We start from the raw sequence: 21205 nt of genomic DNA, 5'->3' as shown, positions 1-21205 counted from the left end.
TAACGTGGGCTAACGATTATTTACATATTCACCATTAATGACACAAAGTGCATCAAATACATGGGATATGGATGTGTTTTTGTTTCGGTAATCATGTTTTGGTTTTTTGTTCTCTTGTCTGTGGTTTAAAAGTGTGAAATAGAAAGCCTGTCAATTCCGTTGAATTCATACATTGTCCTTTTTGATATGAAAGAATGACGCACCTGTAAACTACACATCATCTTATGTCTGCTTCTTCCTTCAAAATCATTGAATAAAAAAATATACATGATCCAGAATGATCGTTATTCTTTATTTTTCACACAGTAAGCCAACATAAATGTTTCAAATGGTATAATCATAATTTTTTCAGAAGTTATTCCATTAAGATTGTATCTTCTTATTTTTATAATTATCATGGAACAGGTTATAGGATTAGCAAGTTTAAAGATCATTCGTCACTCAATAAAGACAGCAAAACTGTGAAAAATAGTCAATAAAAAAAAGAAAAACAAAGACTCTCTATATTGTCTCCTGTCACTGTCGTGAGTTTAGAGTACCTCTTCTTAGTTACCCTTCCCACTTCTTATATTCTGGTCCTTTACAATCTGTTGTAGCAGCCTTCGTGTGAGAAAAACAAATAAAATATCTGTAATAACTTAACATTTCAGGATTTAAAAAACTAAAAACACAATAAATTAAGAAGATTGTTCCCAATGAAGACACGCCTCCATTGTTGTGACATTACTTTTCAGTGAGTGACAGCTGCAGGATCCTCACCAGCTCATCCTCTTCCTCCTTCTGCTTCCTGTAACAAGGAAGGAACACACACACTTTTCTGATCTTATTCTTTATATTTGTTAGTTCATGTGACATTTTTTTTGTAAAAAAAAAAAAGATTTAAAATTAAACATCCCTAATCCAAGGACTACTGCATGGCCTCGTCTGAACCATGTATTTATTGCACCATCTTGGTACAATAACTGGTAGTACTCCCTATATGGGCACCCTTTGTTGAAATTAGAGGGAGACAAATAAAAATGTCTTTATTCTAGTTTTCCATTTCTAAAGCCAGGCAGCAGGTGATGCCGGTGTGTGGGCGTTCTGGGTGCTCTGACTTCCTCCCACAGTCCAAAGATATGCAGTTCAGTTTGTGAATGGCTGTCTGTCAACATCTGTATTAGCCCTGGGCTAGACTGGCGAGCTGTCCTGTTGAAGGGATGGGGGGTTTATTTTGTCTTCGGTAAGCTAAAGCGCGTCAGATTGTTCCCAACCATCTCTGTGTATTCCCCCGCCTCACCTGTCCGTCTCCTCCTGCTCCAGGCACGACATCTCCATGGCGATACGCAGCTGCTCGTCGAAGCTTGACGCCACACCGAAGTGTCCCGACAACCGCGGATTGGACACTGAGCTGTAGGAGAGCGGGGAGTTGGCGGTGGGGTCAGGCAGGGAGACCGCAGCAGGCTGGTTAGGGGCGGCAGTGTCCTCTCCTTCTCTGCTGGCCAGTGAGATGGTGAGAGACTCCTGGATTGCCCTGAGAGAAGAAATAAATTAAGATTGAGCCTGAAGTCTTATTAAACAAAGAGCGATATCTTAACAGGGAAGTTTCAGTGCTGGGCTCAATTACAGGATGTCTGGGAGTTGCTGCTCCCAAGAGAAGGTGGAAAGAAAAAGCTAATCACTGAACTCTATTTAGAGACGTTTAATTAAATTACTTCACAAGCCAGAGGTTTCCCTGAATAAGAAGGAATATGAACAGACATGAGTAAAACTACATGATGGTTCTACAAATGTCCTAATATAGAACAAACCCAAACCAACTTCTGTAAAGGGTGAACTGAATTGAGTTGATAAAGTAGGCTGCCTGGATGTCAGCTGCAAGCTCTGCTAAATTTAGTTGACTTTTCATCCTTATTTTTGATAATCATAGTTTATAAAGTATAACATCTAGGGCAGAAAAACAATCCAAGAAATATCACAAAAAAAATATTGACATAATAAATTCATGGATTCAATATTACTGAATGTTTAGAAAATGACTAATATACTCTGTTACCAGGAGAGTTCACTGAGAGCATTCTCACCAGTTTGAGGAGCATGGACCAGATTGTGAAGGAAACAAGAGTCTGAAGATCAACTCACCTCTCAAGCTGTGAGTCTTCCTCGAACAACGGAGACGGGGGCACCGGGCGAGTGTTGGTGAGGGCCTCCCAGATGGTCACCTAAAATCCACACAGGTGTTAAACCACTGGCTTCATATGTAAAAATAAAAGAATCAATTCTCACAACTGATGCGTAACTCTGAGATTAATTAGGAGTTTTTTGACTCTGACTTGGTCACTTTCTGTGCCGGCATCCAGCAGGCTCTGCTGGATGGCGAACTGTAGTAGGTTGTCATCCTCGTCCCTCATTGGCTCGCTGCGGCCCGGACCGAGGGTGGTGTAGTCAGCGGGGGGCTCAAACACAGAGGGGTCCACCTCACAGTGGAAGGGAGGTGCAGCTTGACCTGGGTAAAAACGAGTCACAAAATGACTCTACGTGCAAGCAAAAGGTATATCGTTTGCCTATGATCTATACTAGAAACAACCCGTCTTACATTTTGAAAAGGTGCAATTTCAATAATAAAAAGAATGAATGACATACTATAATATAATTACATTATACCGCCTTATAATTGATAATTTGCAAGGTAATTCTTACTCTCCTGTAAAAAAAAAAGAGATCTGACTTTCAGAACAAGCTCATAATTTTATTTTCAATTGTATGTTGTTGAAATATATTAGGCATTAATGAATTAAAGCACAATTAGCTTATATTTACCAGCTTCTTCGGAGCCCTCCGGTGTGTGAACTGTCACAGAGCTGACCGGCTCGTCGCAGCCACACAGGTTACTGAAAGTCACTCTGGCGTTCAACACGTGAAAAAGGGGAATCTCTGAGAGAGTGAGAGAGATATAAATGGCTGATTATTCCAGTAAAACCAGTGGGCAATGGGAATGAAAACACACCGCAATAATCCAGAATGGCGAGTTGGGTGATGACAAAAAAAAAGCCTGAACCACGCATAGAAATGACTTCAAAATAAAGCTTTTAGTGTCACTATATTGAGCGACAGCTGAAGTCCAGAAAAGCGGTAGAGAATCGACGTGTCGGCTTGTCCCAAGGTTTAATAAAATCATGACACCCATCTAGCTCCACACAGGCCGTGACCCACACTGTGTGACCTCTCATACCCACCTATCTTGACAGGGAAACCTGGCGGCAGGCGCAGGGTGATGAAGTCACGCAGCTTGGCAAAGTGGGCGTTGGAGATGGCCATGAGGTCGATGATGGGCGTCACCTGCTCGGCCAGGGACAGAGGGTGACTCTCACTCAACCACAGTGTCGCTTTAAACCTGGAGAGGAGACAGAGCTTTCTGAGCAATCTAGTCAACAATAAAAGCGCTGCTACTGCTGCTTCTGCTGCTTCTTTTGGTGATGAACTTTAATGTTTCCACGACTGCATCATACCTCTGGACTTTGCTGGTAAGCTCACCGGGACGTCCGATGTCCCGGCTGTTCAGGTTGAACTCTGGGTTGAAGTACTCGTCAGCTGTGATGGCTGTGGGGTTGTGAGGACTGGCACACTGGGACACATTATTCTAACAGAAACCCAGAGAGAGTTGTAAGTGACGGTGTTCATCAAAGAAAGCAGCAGGTGGTGTACATGTGGATGCACAGGTAATGTGGAAACTCTTACCCCGTTGGGAGCTGTATGTTGTTCAGCAATCCCCAGGAAGGACTGCAGAGGAGTCTTTGAGCCTGAGTGAGAATATTATGGGGAGATGATCATCAATCTGCTCTATTTTTTGCTCCACAAAAGGCAACGGATAAACCTGGAGCAAAAGTAGCACCATAATACATGTACGACTAAACAATGTTTACAACTTAATCTTTTAAATTTAGTCTCAGGTTTCTCTGCGCTTATCTTCTGGCCCAATGACACTCATTTTGACACAATTGTCTTTCCCCATTCCTACACTAAAACAAGGACTTACTGTGTGGGTGTAGTTTGTGTGTAATCACCTTTGCTCCTTGACTTATCCTGGTCCGATAGATGCTCTGTCCTTGACCGAGTCACCAGCTCCACATTAGTAGCACTGTAAACCTGGTCGCACAAAAAGAAAATCCAGACATAATGTCTTGTGTAAATCTAACATTTTATTAAAAAAAATGTTTTTTAATATTATACATTTTAGAAAATAATACTGAAATTGTTGATATGATCTGAATATATTTACTCTGAGTATGCGTTACTCTGCATATATTTGTGTCCCCAAACTGTACTAAACTCACTTCCAAATGGTCTGAACTATGCGTTTCAGCCAAAGTACAGTAGGTTGGCTCAACGATCACTTACCTTCGCTTCGTACCCGCTGACCACTTCACTTTTCTCAGAACGCCAGCCCCAGATTCCCGACTTGTTTCTAAACAAGGAAAGAGATATAGTAAGGGCTCACGGCACAGAGGATATCAGCATTGGTTTAGTGTTGATTGTAAAAACAAAAAGAATGCATGTGTACTGATAAAACAATGTCACTGCAGATAACTGCATGACATTAACAAATCAAGCGGGACCTTGATGAAATGCTTTTAGTTTGTGGATCTTTACGCTGCATGCGCTTATTACCGTTCAAAGGCAATGTTGCGTGTGTTGAGGTGCGTAGAGACGATGGGCGATGTGAGTCTCTGGGCTGTGTTCTCCTGCGATGGCTGCATGGCTGCTAGGAGGGAGGGCGCGTCCCGGGGAGACAACACCAGTGGCTCAGTGTACACTACCTGCTTCTCATGGTCCACCTCCATCACCACAGCACCTTCATCTAAAGAGGAGCGCACAAAAGACACATTTAGCCAGGGTAGGCTAAGTCAATTTTTTATGACAAAATCCTCCCTCCATCAACCTCGGCTGTTCACTCATTTGCAAGTATGTAATGCTGTTAAAGGAGCACACACACCTCCGCCCTTGAAAATATAGCTGCGTCGTCCTTTTAGCCAGGTCATGTGTTCGAAGCCCAGAAGGGTGGTGTCCACACGGAGGCACGAGCCACTCTTCCACACCCTGTAGACGTCACTGGGACACACCTTTGACACCAAGGGCACTGAGACGGGGACAGACAAAGAGGAAAAGCAGTTTAGAAACAAGAGGCAAAAAGAACGAGGAAACCAAACGGGGAACGAGCAAAGTAGAGTTAAGAAAAGCAGATTTACATAGTAAGTTGCAATGTTTTCTGAAAAGTCAATGATTACATACTTCATAAAAAAGGTCAACAAACAAATGAAATTTCATAAATTCGAAGTTGTGCTGTGTGTATTCTCACTAACATCTCATATGTTTGTGTATGTATAAGTTTACCATGACAAATGAAAAATAGTCGGAGGTGAACATTAAGTTTGGCCATTTAGTTCTCTACGAGTAATGAATGAGTTGAACTAAGGTTTACATATAAATCAGACAATGCATAAGCAGTTTAGTCACATACATTAATGATATTAAAGTATTAAGAAGCAAAATAGAATTAACTGTTTGTATGATCATCTTCTGCAGATTAAATACAAGAGACCATGTTACATTATTGAGTCCTGTTAAATACGTTACAGAAAACACTTTCGAAAGGCGATCAATCATTTGTAGCAGGTTACAGTTTGAAAGGAACCTGCCCAGTCTGGAGTTCAGGCCAAGGTTTCATTTCAAACTGACTGAGCGACAGCTACTGCCAAGGGAGCTGTCCAACCACTGTGGTGCTGAATCTGACCTCTGTGAAAACCCATTAAAGAAACACTCACCCCAACTGGTGAACTCCCACTTCATCTCCACATAGAAGTCTTGCGCCTGGAGAAGTCCAAGAAAATGTTTTTTGTACATGTCATCTGACATGTGTGTTACCTGTGTGCAGTCAAGCTTGAAACTTGTTGGGAACAAACAGTGATTGTAATTTTTTTTTAAAAGGGATGCACCATAACAGCATTCTGCATGAACTATTAAAGTAATTGTAGTAGTTAATTAATTGATTAATTAATTAAGGCGTGGCTGATGTGTTGCCTTGTGCAACAGGTTGAGTCCTGGAGGCTTGTATTCATTTTCTGTGATGCAAACATACCTGTCTTAGTTTGCTGAGCAGCTCTGGGATGCCCGCCAATCTCTCAGTGGCTCGTTTATAGTCTCTGTATTGAAGCACCAACTGCACCAGCTCGGGGTCCCCGGTGCTCACCGCCTCCTGCAAGACTGAAACATACATTCACAATGAAATGCCTGCAAGTGCTTCTCAGCATTGAGGGCATTACAACCGGGAGCCCCACAGCAGAGCACTTACTGGTCCAGCCCTGTGCGTTATTGTGCGTCGGGTCTGCAGAGTGGCGGAGCAGCACCCGGGTCGACTCCAGGTGGCCCAGACACACAGCCAGCTCCAGCGGGGTGCGCCCTCTCGGATCGAGGCGCTCCACATCCTGCTGCAGAAGCAAACGCACAAGGGGAGCATCGGCGCAATGCAGTGCGACCTGACATATGCAAGCTGTGAAACACATCCAAACGCCAGTTGCAAAAATAAAATAACCTCGTTGACTCACCACGTCCTCCTTCTGCAGCTCGAGCTCCAGCTCCAGGTACTGGTTGTTCCACACCAGAACATGCAGAGGAAACGCTTCTTGGGCCATGTCTGTCGTCCGCTTGACGGTTTCACGGCAGCAAAGCTATGTTTGCAGGATGACTTCTGCAGCCAGCAGATTGCAGTTACACCAGAGCGGACTGAGCAACGAGTTCAGCTGATAGGCACAACTGTTTAGCTGGCGAGCTAGCTTCTCTAGTTAACTGCAGAAAAATGGTTAAACGTTGAATGTGTTTCCCTGGAAAACTCCTGTCGCTAAACAAATGTACCCAATAAGCTCAGATGGAACAGCAAAAAAGTATAATAATGTATATTCCTGTTTAAATTAGTGGGCTGAGTTAGCTCGAGCTAACTCAGCCCACTAATTTGATCTAGTGAACTAACAGCTAGCTAAGCTAACGTTAGCTAACTGGCTAATAACAACAGTGTTTCCTGCCCCTCTTGGCTCCGGTTTTCCATCATTCACGAAGTCAAAAACAACTATTCCAAATGGCCAGAAATGCACCTCCAAAGTCCGTTCATTGTCCCTAACAATGGATTACGTCCTAAAATTAAAAAAATAAATAAAACGGGGTGAAATCGCCAGCTGATAAAGTTAGCTGTAGCCACCCCGCTGTGACTGCAGCCGCCCCCGTTTGTATCGCAGGGTTTGTTGCGGTATAAATAATAGCGAGATCGGCCTTTATTCCAGTTTCACATCCAGGTCACTCGAGCTGAGCGCATCCGAGATGTTGGGAGGTGACAGATAACCCTGCCCGGCTCATGATCCTCACACCGGACCACATCTGCCAAAGTCGGTCGTGCCACTGCTCTGAACGCAGCTCCGCTCCAACGAGCGCAAGTGCAGCTGCTGGAGTGTCATTTATTGATTTAGGCGTTATTTCCATGTTACGGTGGAGCTGATATTTGATCAGATCATACATTGCAATTGACATGTACTTTATGCATCTCGCTCACGTTCAGTGACAATACGACAGTTAACCTTTGTTTATCTTTTTTTTTTATTGAAAAATAACACAAATAACATAAAGTGAAAAATGCTTTTGAAAATAATTACAATGCTACAAGACTCCTGTTTTGATAATCGAAAAGAGGAAAACACATTTACACAAAAGTATATATTTATATACTTATATTCATTTGAAGGTATATGGCCAGGAGGGCAGTCTGGAAGGAGACCTTTGATACAGAACTACTACACTTTAAGGGAACAAAGAAATGAACAACCCTGACCCCCAAACTAAATTGAACATCTCTACATTGAATTGTACAAGGTCATGGAATTCAGTGAAAAATAGATACTCACATTTTTCATCCATGAAAAGAAGAAAGTGTATCAAAGAGGGGTGGGTAAAATTTCATCTAGAATATTAACATTTTGGCTCTAAATGTTGTCTCTGTACAAAAACAAAGCAATACGAGTTTGGAAATAATAGCACCTGAAGTCTAACGGTTGTTTGAAAATGCACCATTTACCTGACACATGACCCTTGGCTTACACAGAACAATCCATACAACCTGCCCTTTGTTGCTTTGTCGATTGCCTTCTCACACTGTCTTTCTACCCTTTTATACAACTACATCTATTCAATGTCCATGTACACTTATCAGATATACCACTTGACTACTGTTGCATCCAAAATGCCTTATTAAGCTGAACATACAAATGGTAAACATTCCATACCCTCACTTTTTAAGCGATGATGTCAAAGATTTGTAGATTTGACCTTTTAGTCGTCTTCAAAAAAATAAATCTCAGCGCATAGTTGTTGTGCATAAAGCAGACGTCGACCTTTAGACGTGTGCTCTTTTGAATCTGACAAAATATAACCATCTATTTAGAGCACCCTCAAGTAGCCGATATTAAAGGAGTTAAAATTATAAATCACAAGATAAATAAGACTTTATGAAAATCAGCCAAACAAAACAATGCAGTTACACCCCAAAGATGAAACTCAAAAGTGTAGCTCAAGGCAGGAATTTGTGATGAGTCAAGATCGGTGTCATTTCAAAGAGTTGAGCACTTTGTTATCCAAAGGAAGTGCAGTCTAATACAGATAATTGATTGCCCATGTTCTCCAACTCCTGGCAAAAAAAAAAAAAGACACTCTGCTTTTCCCAATCCACATTATTTCCCAAATGAACTGAAAAGAAAAATGAGTCATTTTACGGTACAGAGAAATGTACATTATGTTAAAAAAAATATATATATTGTTTTAGCTGTGACACCCCTTTCACCAACACCAGCTAAGTGAGTAAGCACTCCCAGTTTAGACCCCACTCTTTCTTTAACGTAACACAGTTGAACGTGAACTTCCCTTGCTGCCTGTGTCCTTTGTGTGACACAGGTTCACTGTTGCCTTTGCACCTCAAATCCCCTCCGCTGTCAGAAGAGGCAGATGCTTAGGAAATCCTCTGGATCAGTTTTTCATCTGACAGACAGTAGAGTGTGTTGACTGACAGCTCGGAGATGAAGGCCTCACAAGACCTACGGGAGACCCCTTTACAGCCTCGCAGGTCGAGCAGTGAGATGCAAGAGAGGCGGCGGAGATACTTAAGACTAGCGTCCGTCAATTTACTGCAACCTAGAAACAAAAAAAGAGACAAAAACAAACAGACACATAAATACTTGTGAAATTAAACTAACGCAACATGTGTGCATGTTAAAAGTGCGATCCCCATCAGTCTCTCACCTCCCAGGTTGAGTTCTGTGAGCGTGTTCCGTGTGGACGAGCCCACTGCAGTCAGCAGGTTGATGGAGTTGTCGGTGAGGCTGTTGCAGTGGGAGAGGTCCAGTTTTGTTAAATGGGGCATGTGGCGAATCACCAGGCGCAGAGTGGAGTCGCTGATGTCCAGGCCTGCTAGTCGCAAACACTGCATGGTCCGAAAATGACTGCGATTGTCACAACCTAGAACAGAGGCGTTATTTGGGAGGAAGACAAGAAAGAAAAAGCTGAGTATTTGCAAGAGTTTGATGAGGAAACGAGCAAAATGGGAGTATAATGATAAGAAAGTCAGGACTTATAAAGTAGGGAAACATAAGATCCTGAGGCTGCTCTTTCCTCACCTGGAGGGGTGACTAGATCCCTGATCTGAGAGTCTTTGACGCCATCGGCATACCGCAGGTCCAGAGAACGAAGGAGAGGGCAACCAGAGGAGCAGAGAGCTGAAATAGTTAACCAGGAACAACCTGACACCATCAGATCCTTGAGCCCTGCAAAATCAAATAAGAGATTTAAATTTAGTTTTAATGTATGTAGGTAGAGCATGAAACTGATTGGTGGATACATGCCTTATTCAGAATTAATTTGCAAACCCTGGGATTTATAAAACTCCAAATATTGGCCATGCACATATATTGACCAAATTATATTTAAAAACAAATTAAGTGAAGGCGAGAGAGTGAAAGTGTGTTTATGTACCTGGCAGACGGCCAACAAGCCAGTTGAGCTGTTTTTTAGAGATGTTGGTCCATGACAGATCCAGCGTGACAGGCTGTCTCTTTATGATGCCCGTTAAAGCCTGAGGAGTAACGGTGCGTTTGATGCTCAGGTCAATCCGAGCCCAAAGCCTCTTGTCTAAACACCTGCAAACAAGCACATACTGATGAAGGACACATTAATTTATAGCTATCCATTTGCAGAGCGATATGGCCTACTGACCCCACGTCACTATTTAGTTTGCAATAGAAAATATATACAAATTTGGGATGGAGTTTGATTGTGTTTTATAAAATTAAAATCCCCTCATCAATTCGAAATCCTTTTGAATCCCTTTCCCCTTTCAACTTCTGCAAGAAACCAAAGACTATTAAAATTTAAGCTCTTACCATTTGTACCAGTTCTTGCAGACAGCCATGCAGACGCAGAGATCGGCTCGACTTAAGTAAAAGAAGACAGATACCCACACCTCCCTCTCACAGCCTGGCCCGCTGTCACTGTTCTCCCTGTCTGCCTCACTTCCTCCTTCTTGCAGGGCGGACAGAGGGATGCGGAGATAGGGAAGCTCTGAGGTTGAAGAGGAGGAGGCGCCATTGCTCAATTTAGCAGGTCTGCTGAGCCTCGTCTTTTTAGAGTCCTCCAGCCTCTCTGGGTGGGAGGTGCGAGAGTCTGTGTGTCCACTACGAGTGTAAGAAGGTGTGTGCCTACTGGAGTGTTGGTCGGGACAGGGGACACGGTTTCTAATGGGGGGTCTGACGAGGACTCTAGTCTGGTTGTGTATTGTGGAAGTGGCAGTTTGAGAGGCGATGGCTTCCAACTTGGGGACAATGGCTGAAGGGTCGTGTTTGGCTCTGGCTGGCCTTTGGAGTGTAACTTTAAGATACGAGCAATCTTTGCTCCTCGTTTCACCGTCCTGGTCCGTCTCCTTCTCCTCATCGTCCTCTGCACCGTTTTGGTTGGCCACCTCGCTCGCTTCCTCTTCTCTCTCTTTGGCTGCCCGTCCTCGCCTCGACTGCGGCTGGTTTTCTTTATCCAATCCCCTCCCAATGTTCTGCCTTCTCTCCTCATCCTCGTCATCATTGCTGCTGCTGCTGCTGCTGCTGGTGCTGCTGGTGCTGCTGCTGCTGTTGGTACTGCTGCTGCTGCTGCTGTCCTCGCTTTCCTCCTCTTCATGGCTTCTACCACCCCTGATTCCTCTTCCTGCTCCTCCTCCCCGCAGCCTTACCCCTCTCCCCCTCCCTCTGCGGGACTCTCCCTTGGGCTCAAGTACCAGACCGAGGGATGACTGTTGCTGCAAAGAACCCGTCCCTCCAGAAGAGCTGTGGTAAGAGGAGCCACTCGCCCAGGTGGAGCCCCGGCCTCTGCCCTGAGATAGTCTGCTGGTTGGAGAACGCAGCCGGGACAGCACCCTGGAGCGCAGCAGCCTGGGAGAACGCTCGAGAGACGACTGTTTCTGTTGGGTGGGAAAGGACAAAAAGGATAGCTTGTTGTTAAAAGGCCTCTTTAGCAAATCAAGTTGTTTGGAGGAAATTACCTCCTGGAATAATACCACATATGCATAATAGTATATAAATGCAACACGGAACATTACAGAACTAAGTGCTTACCGTTAGGATTTTGCTGCGCTCTAGTTTTATCTGAAATAAATAGAGAAGGGGTGAGAGAATGAGATGCATGTCAAATAAAAAATACAAGCGTTTGCACAGAGCTAGTTTCAGGGTGACTCCAACTTTCATCATGGAAACACTTTGAAAAGGTCTTTTTAAATAATAAAAGATCTTCACTGACATAAATAGATCAAAATCAATGTCAAAACGGAACAAATTAGTGCTCTCTGTGAATATTTCCTACTCTCAGGCCAGCTGAATTTTCAGGGCATCAAACTCTTTCAGGCTTCTAAAACTAAAATGAAACTTTAGGAACTAGACTACCGCTAATCAAAGAAATTTTAACATTTATTTGGAAATGCAGACATGCTGAATTATGCACATGATTCAAATAAACACCTTCATGTAGCAGAAAAAAATGTCACTACTTGCTTTTGATTATGCATACATCAGAAAGTTCAACAAACACATCTAAATTCACTTTACCCTCTTCTTAAGTCTGAGCTCCAGTGCATTTGCTCTTTTGCGATTCTGTTGATGCTGCAGTAGAAGTTTCTGAGACGGTGGTGGTGCTGTGGATCGTGATGGGGATCTGCTAGGTCTCCCTCGTCTCACTCCTTCACCTACACCAATACCCTCCCGGTAGGCGAGTTTGGACGGTGGCAAGGAGGTTGAGCCCTCCGACTCCTCACTTTCTTCATCGCTAGAAGACTGGTTTGGGAAGGTCGGAAGAGATGAGGTTGAAGCAAAAGAGAGGGTTGTCATTTTAAATGAGTGTGAACTTCAACCATACGGCAAATGGTGGAAGTTATTCAAGTGTTTTTAGAGATTGCATGAACTGAGAACAAAGAGAGACAGAGGGCAAGTGATAGTGAGAGGATATGTACCTCCAAGTCTTTGCCTTGGTAACATTTGGGACATTCCCAGCAGCTGGGCAAATCTTTATTGATCTTTCCTTCACCGGGTTCCTGAAATAGCAAACAGTTAAAAGTTTGAAACAACTATCAAATCAAGACCTACACATGCTGTTTTGTAAGCCACAAAACAAACCATGCAATAACGAGTAAATGTATTCAGCGTATAGCTTTCACTATATCTGAAGTAGATTTACCTTAATGCATTGATGATGGACAATCTGAGAGCAGACCGAGCACTCCATGAGTGAGTAAGTGCTCGGATTTGATTCATCCAATTCCCCTTCTCCACATATGGCACATCGCGCTGTGTTTGGTAAGGCAGGCTGGAAGACAAAAAGAATGTTATTTACACTAGAGGTAATGCACACCAATGTAAATAACTATTCATGAAAATCAATATACTATATATACAGACCTAGAAGCCACTGTGAAGTATTGCACATTTTTAAGCCATAGTTTTTACAATCTTTGTATATCCAAGCAGAGGGCGAAACAAAAGAATAGAATTGTTACACTTCTTGATTGATCTCTGACAATCTCCATTTCAAAATAAAGAGTTGTGGAGCTCTAAAATAATCTCACTTTCACTAGTGTACACTGTGCTTATAAGGACAGATGGGCAGCATTATTCCACACATACAAAGACAAAGAAAAGTATGAAACGCACCGCTAGACACCGTCTCATGAGGCAGCCCTTCTTCATTCGTCCAGGGCCACCAAACTTCCTCATGTCGTGGCAGAACTGGCAGGTACCGCACTCTTTCCGGCAGCAGGCACCACAGCGCTTACACCTCACCCGCCTACGCCTCAGGGCAGAGATGGACGAGCGTTTGGTGGGCCTCTGACCCAGAGGCTTGTGGAGGGTAGGGCCCAAGCGAGGACGATAAATGACAGGTGGAGGGGGAGGAGGGGGCTGGTACCATGATGGCTGTATAAGAGACATCAGCAGGAGAGTTAAAGAAAAGCCTGGTTAGAGCGGTGAACAGTATGAGGACGTGTTGGATAAGCCTGAATCAAGTACTTAATCATTTAAAATGAATGTATATCAATAATGTAATGTGAAAAATAAACCATATTGATAAAGTAATCAAATAGTAGATAGTTAAAAACACATTTTATCTCAATTACACCGACAGCGTATTTTAACAATAATTTGACAGAAAGTAAAGAGGATTAAAAATAACTAAATCACTAATACTAAATACATCATATCTAATAACAAAGCAACAGGGTTGCAAACTCATCAGGGGTGAAAAAGGTGACAAATATGTATGAGGAGGTGTAATGAAACGTAAATTACATTTACTTCTGTATTTGTTTTATTTTTATCTAATGTTGCATTTAAAGGCTGCTTGAAAGCAGCAGAGATATAAAGAGGGATAAGTCTAAGGTTTGTATTTCCCTTATTCTAGTGATCGGCACATCTGGATGATGCTGTCGATCATGTGTTAGCAGGTTGAATAAAGCCTACAGCGGTGGAGCCGAAGCAACGCTTCAGATCTGATCAAATCAATCAGATTCAGCTAAACATGACATGTAATATAATTTCTTTAAGATCTGCATGAATCACATAGGTGACTCATTTTTCAAGAAAAAAAAAACTTCAAATTTTGCCAAAAATGTACAAGTTTGCATTCCTGGATATGGATGTCGTTAAGAATATATCCAAGCTTGCTGGACGTGTATAAAAAAGGTGTTCTCGACTCACCCTTTCAGGCCACTTGACAATGGGCTTTCCAGTGTAGGAGAACTTGGGGTCATCATTTGAATGCTCTTTCAGAAGAGTCTAGACAAGAGGAGAAGAGAAAAGAAGTACGGAGATAAAAATAACATGTATATAGACTTTAATCATGGCACAGAAACCTAAAAGCAGTAGTTCATCGAGATGAAGTGCACAAGGAATTCAGCTCACCCTCATGTCTTCAAGCAGGGCTGCAGCATTCATGATGCCTTCAGGTACACACTTCTTCTGGTCTGGCAGCTCCTCTAGCTTTCCTAAGAGGTTCCGCAGTCCCTCCAGCTCAAAGGGACTCAGTTTCTGTTGAGATGGGGCAACTTCAGCTGTTTGTTCTTCTTTGACTTCTTCCTCCTTGATTACGATCTCCATGATTTCTTTGTCCCTTTCAACTCCATTAGAGGTACCATTCTTGGTGTGATCAGTTTCATGGTCAGCCTGTGTTAGTCCTGAAAAAAAAGTGACGGATTAACTTATAGGTTTGTGGAAAGAAGAGACAAATACAATTGAGGAAGGCAATGTTCTCATGTGTTTATTCGTCCTTACCTATGCCAAGGGAGTATTTCTGGAACTCAGGAGTGAGATGGGAGACGTTGGTCTGACAGTAGAGGTATCTCTCCAGGACGTACCAGCACATCTCAAAGTAGAATGGGTAGCGGAACTTTGCTGGCACCTAGAGGACAGAAAGAGGAAAAATAGATTGGTTCATATTTGTTGTATCTTTTTGTCAAATACCAGAGAGAAAGCAGCTGAAGCATTTGTCATAACTTTGTTGTGGTTTGGACTTCTGCTTAAAAAGAGTCGGGGACAATATGACGTGGCTGCAGTCCAAAAACACCTGATTCTCTTCCCCTAGTCCAGCTGATTGTCTGAGCAATGACAGCGTTAAAAATTCTGTGTTTTTCTATTCCGGGTTTTTCCACAGAATAAGACTCTGCATAATAACAAAATCTGAAGCAATCAACGATGTGCATCAGGAGGGCAGTTAAATAACAACATGTTTACCCTTGTGCGATCCTCAATGCTGTAGATGTTGAGCTGCATGGGGATGTTAAAGCTGTGGAGAAAGTTTCCGCCAAACACCAACGTGTCCTCCGGAGTGTACACAGCATGGATCCACCCTGCAACATACAAAACACAGAAGGCTGAAGATATGTAGAGGTCAATGTGGGTTTCAAAGGGGTGTGCGTCACAGCCTTATTACAGGAACATACCTGATGGGATTATGAAGGTGTTGCCTTGCTTGAGCTCGATCCTCTGACAGTCATAACACTTATCCCCCAAGAAGATGTCCCCTTGTTTTCCTGATAAAACCCAGTTCTCATACATCTCCAGGTTTGGTGGTGTGGGTGGAATTAGCCAGAACACCTGTAAGGATCACAGGTGAAAGGTCATGTTGATGGTCTGAGGTTAACAAATACTTAAAAGATGCATCCATGACACTAATGTCTATTTGCGGGATGTTAAGGGAAAGTTGAAAAGCAAGATGCAGTGTAGTTGTATTCCAATATTATGAGTAAAAATAATCTCTCATTAAAACTAAAAGCGTCCACTCTCGGTAGCCAAAACTGGGATTCTTGCGTGGCAGACTGACCTTTCCTCCTCGTAGGATGTGGTACCAAACTGAAGTGCCTCCAAAGTCAATGTGGAAATCTGTAAAGCAGCCCTGCACACTCATGAGACAGTACCTTTTGAGATGTGAAGGAAGGACATAAAACACACAGCATATTTTAGATTTTAAAAAGGATAACTTTGAATAGAATTCGATTAAGAATATCCCTGATGTAGATTTGATCAGTTTTGCCTCTTCTCTATAGAATAGGGCTCTCGTTTACTCACTTCTGTACTTTGGGATAATGCATGTCTATGATGGCATTGGTAGAGTCTCTCTGCCTCTCCTTGAGATGGCGGGGCCACATGTTGTCAACCCAGTCAATAAGGTCCACCTGGACAATTAGGATAAGAAAATACATGTATTCAAAATGTCTGCACCAAACCCAGTTTTTGATAACTGACACCACTTTTTGTAAGTAGACAAATAGTTACTTCTCTGTGTCCAAGCCAGAACTCAATATCCAACAAAGTCTTATTCGGATAGCTTATTTGGTCTTTTTTAAATTGCCTAAAGTGGAATTTTCTCAGTACTCCATTTTTTGTGACTTACATGTTTGCGAGAATTAGACTTATGAAATGACATTATCAATGTGCATATCTGACAAGTAATATTGTGTGCATTCTCACCGAAGCCGGACGTTTGACCAGATTCTCCAGCCTGGTGTGGCTAAACTCCAGACTGATGACGTTGTAAAGTTTTTCTCTCTCGGATGGTGGCGTTTCATAGTAGCGTCGCCACTGAGCCATCGACATCTCAATTCCCTTCTGGGTGTTTACGTCCATCACATCTACAATGCGTCGACTACCTATTAGAGAAATAGAGAATTTAAGGTGGTTCAACTACTGTGCTGTGCCCATTATAATTAAATTGTCCTAAAATATATTCAATATTCATTGGCATTTAGTGTAATAACCATTCATTGTAATTAAAATGTTCAGCAACTATTGGCCGACAGATACTGGTTTTAGGGGGTCGATATAGATATGGATATTATTATTATTGTTGTTATCATCATCATTATTATTATACATGAACAAACACATTTTTTATGAAAGAAATACTTAGATACAGACTGAGCGGGTCACTTTACAGTTGAAAGACCTGTTTTATCAGTTCCTTTAAGTTATCTCTTGTTACTTATAAATCACCAAACTCATTTGGAATAAGGTGATATTGTTCTTTAAGATGAGCATTTTTGTGTTCAGAATAAAGCCATTTACATGTAAAGGTGATAAAATGGGAACTTACCAACAAACAACTTGACATCACTCACACTAAAATCGGGGTCTGGCATTCTGCAAGACAGAGGATAGTCCATGTAAATGTTTGAATTTCTTTATAATCTCCAACAACAAAAAAGCAGGGTTATTAGCATTTTGTTTGAAACTAAGCTATAACTCTCCATAAAATAGTGTACATGTTTACATAAAAAGAGTATAAGAATGCGACTGACTGTATGCCAAGGCCGTCAGCGCAGTCGAAGATAATGGGGTCCCTGAGTCCTTCCCTCTGAATGTACTCAAATGTGAAATCTAGAAAGACGACAGTCAAACAACACATACTTGCATTAGGAAGATAACACGACATCATGAAAACAACACTTATATAAAGACACTATGAACTTGCACAGACAATTTTATTCAATCAACACAGTTTTAAAAAACTGCAGCATCAAACCATACAATGTGTAGAACAAACAGTTAGCCTTAGTTGCCTTTTCAGGGCATCAGATATGTTCAGGTAAAGTTTAATTTAAATTGTATTCCAAAAATCTTCTAGAGTTCTTGAAACCTCTCACCTTTACCCTCCATATGTTTGACCAAGTCAGACGTAAACCTGACACACTGCAACTTCTCGTCCAGGTCAAACATTCGTTTGCCTTCAATTTCATCGTCTGAGATTCCATCGTCCTGGTAGCGCCGTCGCGTCCCTGTACGCTGAGGACAAAAAGATGATTTCTTTTACCAGCTACGTCAAGTATAACACAATATGTTTTTTAGTAAGCAACAGAAAGAGGACAGCATGAGAGGGTTGAGACAGTTGGCAGTGAGAATTATGGGATGTCTTTATGGTATAAAAGATATTTTAGTGCAATGACAAAACTATCTGACAGAAATACTAATTAAACCATAAAGCAGCAGAACTACTATCACATCAATATTTATTCACCAAACTACCCGTGGTATAAAAAACTACACAACCAAAAGCAAGCACATTCAAAACTAATTGAGAAGCAAAATACCAAGAAACGTTTGCAACATTGCTTCGTGTATTTTTCAAATGTTCTTGCTGGAATCTAATCGCTAAGATATATGGGGACACCCAAGGGTGTTGTCCCTAATACCTGCGCTAAAAAAGGACTAAATTGTGAGTAAAATTCACTCTTTTACCCATCACAATAAATCAATCAAAGCAGAGCAGTCTGTCAGATATCAAATACCAAAGTTCACATGAGAACCAAACAATACAGCATTACAAAAAGCAGGGGTTAATCTGCCCCCCTTCCTCCCATTCACCCCATGCAGCACTGCTTGGCTAGACAGATGGATAAAGCACAACAACCCCGCTCTGAGATCTCCCCACCCCCATATAATAAATGTGGCATTAACTACACTCTGATACTCCTCACTTTCATAACTAAGTACTGCACATGAGCTATTACTTTACAACTGAAATAAATGTAAAACTATAAAAGAAACACATATGGTTGTTTTCATATAGTGTAATAAAATGACAAAGGGAATAAATTAATTAAAATTAAAGACTTTATTGGCTGCATTTATTAAGCATTGGTGTCTTCCACAAATAAGCTTAGACAAGCATTCCAAAAGTAAATCAACAAGCATTTATTTAATATATATATATATATATATATATATATATATATATATATATATATATATATATATATATATGTATAGAGAGAGAGAAATGCATATTTAAATCGCACCAACCACTAATATTAATCATAAATACTCGAGTACACACTGGTAATAAATGACCTTACAACTAGGGGATACGACTGTTAGGAGGTGAAGCAAGGTCACAGCACAAATGCTGTCAGGTTGAACAGTGAACTTGACCGTCTCTTGAACCCAGAGTCTCCATAGACAGGTTCATTGCCGGTGTTATTGACACAAAACAGAAAGCCTCACTGCCGTGACACAATGTGCCACACAAAAAAAGTGGGCCATTCCAACCAACTATTCTATGAGCACATTGAGACTGCTACGTGTATTAAAGGGTTTAAACATCCCACACACACACTTTGGAGGAGAAACACTAAACACATCACAAAACATTGTAACGGTGAAACACAACACAACTGTTCCGGGATGCAGTAGTGTCCAGTTGGCGTTACTCACCAGGCGTTTGCTGTACCGCGTATGAGGGTCCTCCATAATCTCTAGAAGACAAACAAAGTAACGGCAGCGACGTTAATCTACACCGATCAAACAGTAGTCCGGTGTTAAAACGTCCCGGTAGTGTATTTCTTTACATTCTGTCGGGACACAAACACACCTCTCTCAGAGTAGAGCCTAGCTAGAAAGCCTCGCTAACGTTAGCAAACATTGTCGCTGGAGGTTCGAGACGCGACACAAAACACTTCACCGTTAACGTCGAACTTGTCTCGCCGAGTGAAGACAAGGACCGAAAGACGCGACGACCTTTAACAATTAATTCACCCGGATCAACGGGTCCATTTAGAGGCTGTAGTTGTCGGCTAACGTGAATTAGCTCGGATGGCGAACCCTTTCTTAAGTCGTCGGCTAACGTTGACGCTCGCGAGCTAAGCTAGCTGACGTTCGCCTTCGGACGTTTCTTTATCGTTACCTCTGCGTCTTCTCGGCTCCTTAGTCCCGGGAGTGGTGAAAGTAATATGTCCCGGCTAGGGCGTTTGAGGGCTCTTGGTAAAGTTTCTCCCCATGTTATGTGCCAACAGCTGTGTATATTTTTGTGTTTATTATTGTACGATAAAGTTAGAAGGATCCGACGCTCCGAGCCGCCATTTTCAGCTGGTGAGAAAACACACACACAACACACGAACTGAGGAGAAAAAAATAAAAGAGGCACGTGATCCCGCCCCCTATTTACCTCGACGTTGCAAATAATTAGCATGCAAGACTCCCATTGGACAAAGTACGTGCCTTTTAAACATAATTAGAATATGTTAACATGCAAGTGTGCTCGGTTTGACTTCCTCGGTTTGACGGTGAAGGAAGAAGAATTAGTCCCCGTATGTTCACTGTAAACGTGCTTCCCTGCAAGGTATAGTGTTGTTTTTTTTGCCTGCAATCTAAACCGTCTAATCACTTTGGCCACTATACGATTTCATCGGGTGAAATATAAATACATTTAAATACTTTTTGATGTATATTTTTTTATTCCGTCTGTATATTTAATTACTATTGCTAGTGTATTCTTTACTGTTTGTATTACTGCTTTATTCTTTATTTATATTACTTGATTTTGTATTTACTATGTGCACTGCTGCTATAATCCTGCAATTTCCCCACTGCGGGACTAATAAAGGATTATATTATCTTGTCCTTTCTAAATTGCAGCACAATTTAGAAATTGTGAATTAAATCGTATACTTTATGTGTGAATACTTGAATTAATAAAACGGCCTATTATGCCAAACTGCCTGTGTTTATTGGATCGTCATTTAGCATAAGCAGTATTTTATTGTTGAAATAACGTAGTAAAAAATGTAACTACCTTAAAACTACTACCTTAATATTGTATGTGTAGAGTAAATTACTTTACAAAGTTACTTTGTTTTCATATACATTCATAAATATGTTGTATGTTACACTTCTCAATTTGTATATGAAAATATCACGTACACATTACACATATTTTGGGATATATTGATATGTAATTTGCGTTATGCTGGAGGTTTTGCATAATAAAAGTTTTTTTTTCAAATGTTTATAAAAAATGCACCTAAGATTTTGCGTGTGTCTTCTATCTATGGAGACTCGTCTCTGTTGAAGTTCTGAAATAATCTTTAGTTCTTCTGTCTTGAATGGTATATTTTGGTTGTTTTTTTTATCTTACAAGTATTTAACCTATGGCCCTGTACTGATCTTATGCTAAATGTCCCTCCTCGAGATCAATATCCGTAGTTTAATGTAATTGTATCCCAGTCCTGGTTATCCTGCAAACACGAAGCAGGAAAACGAGCGCACCCTTGTATAGACCCCGCCCCCACGGGGTGTGAATGGGCCGGGCTTGCCTCCAGTTAGGAAGAAGAGCGAGATGGGGG

General features: G+C 41.7%; 2 protein-coding genes across 3 annotated transcripts; both read right to left on the bottom strand.

Annotated features, from left to right (window-relative positions):
- Positions 1-278: 278 nt before the first annotated feature.
- ankrd13d (ankyrin repeat domain 13 family, member D) lies at positions 279-7418 on the bottom strand. The gene is made up of 16 exons (XM_068595436.1): positions 6582-7418; positions 6329-6464; positions 6116-6240; positions 5802-5847; positions 4973-5116; positions 4648-4837; positions 4378-4444; positions 4044-4125; positions 3718-3779; positions 3489-3619; positions 3216-3373; positions 2800-2913; positions 2313-2485; positions 2122-2201; positions 1280-1513; positions 279-787 (listed from the first exon to the last, which is right to left on the bottom strand). The coding sequence occupies exons 1-16, from the start codon at positions 6666-6668 to the stop codon at positions 724-726; spliced, it is 1893 nt and encodes a 630-aa protein (XP_068451537.1). The 5' UTR covers positions 6669-7418; the 3' UTR covers positions 279-723.
- Positions 7419-7631: 213 nt separating this feature from the next.
- Positions 7632-19967, bottom strand: kdm2ab (lysine (K)-specific demethylase 2Ab). Of its 2 annotated transcripts, none has more exons than XM_068588213.1 (23): positions 19768-19967; positions 19299-19339; positions 17732-17870; positions 17387-17465; positions 17182-17228; positions 16560-16738; positions 16158-16264; positions 15913-16006; positions 15533-15686; positions 15324-15439; positions 14865-14991; positions 14496-14767; positions 14292-14369; positions 13251-13511; positions 12778-12906; positions 12554-12634; positions 12153-12377; positions 11667-11696; positions 10449-11512; positions 10042-10205; positions 9687-9833; positions 9313-9528; positions 7632-9204 (listed from the first exon to the last, which is right to left on the bottom strand). In XM_068588213.1, exons 2-23 carry the CDS (start codon positions 19332-19334, stop codon positions 9023-9025), a joined length of 3927 nt encoding a protein of 1308 aa, XP_068444314.1. In that variant the 5' UTR covers positions 19335-19339; positions 19768-19967; the 3' UTR covers positions 7632-9022. The 2 variants fall into 2 exon arrangements, with proteins under 2 accessions (XP_068444314.1, XP_068444322.1); XM_068588221.1 differs by lacking the exon at positions 19768-19967 and adding an exon at positions 19456-19698.
- Between the last annotated feature and the right edge of the window lie 1238 nt (positions 19968-21205).

The sequence above is a fragment of the Clinocottus analis genome, unplaced genomic scaffold (genome assembly GCF_023055335.1).
Source record: "Clinocottus analis isolate CAN_PGR_092001 unplaced genomic scaffold, fCliAna1.0.p SCAF_10, whole genome shotgun sequence".
NCBI classification, from domain to species: Eukaryota; Metazoa; Chordata; class Actinopteri; order Perciformes; family Cottidae; genus Clinocottus; species Clinocottus analis.
The sequence above is the reverse complement of the archived record's forward strand: the minus strand, read 5'-3'. Positions and strand labels throughout refer to the sequence as shown.

Bases quoted from the DNA above. Each gene is read 5' to 3' on its own strand.
- ankrd13d (XM_068595436.1), bottom strand. From the start codon at position 6,668: ATGGCCCAAGAAGCGTTTCCTCTGCATGTTCTGGTGTGGAACAACCAG. The intron at 6,241-6,328 runs GTAAGTGCTCTG...TGTATGTTTCAG, and splicing joins TAACGCACAGGGCTGGACCA to TCTTGCAGGAGGCGGTGAGC. The intron at 4,126-4,377 runs GTAAGTGATCGT...TTGTGCGACCAG, and splicing joins TCAGCGGGTACGAAGCGAAG to GTTTACAGTGCTACTAATGT.
- kdm2ab (XM_068588213.1), bottom strand. From the start codon at position 19,334: ATGGAGGACCCTCATACGCGGTACAGCAAACGCCTG. The intron at 17,871-19,298 runs GTGAGTAACGCC...TTTTGTCCTCAG, and splicing joins CGCGGTACAGCAAACGCCTG to CGTACAGGGACGCGACGGCG. The intron at 14,370-14,495 runs GTGAGCTGAATT...CCTCTTGTCTAG, and splicing joins CCCTGCTTGAAGACATGAGG to ACTCTTCTGAAAGAGCATTC.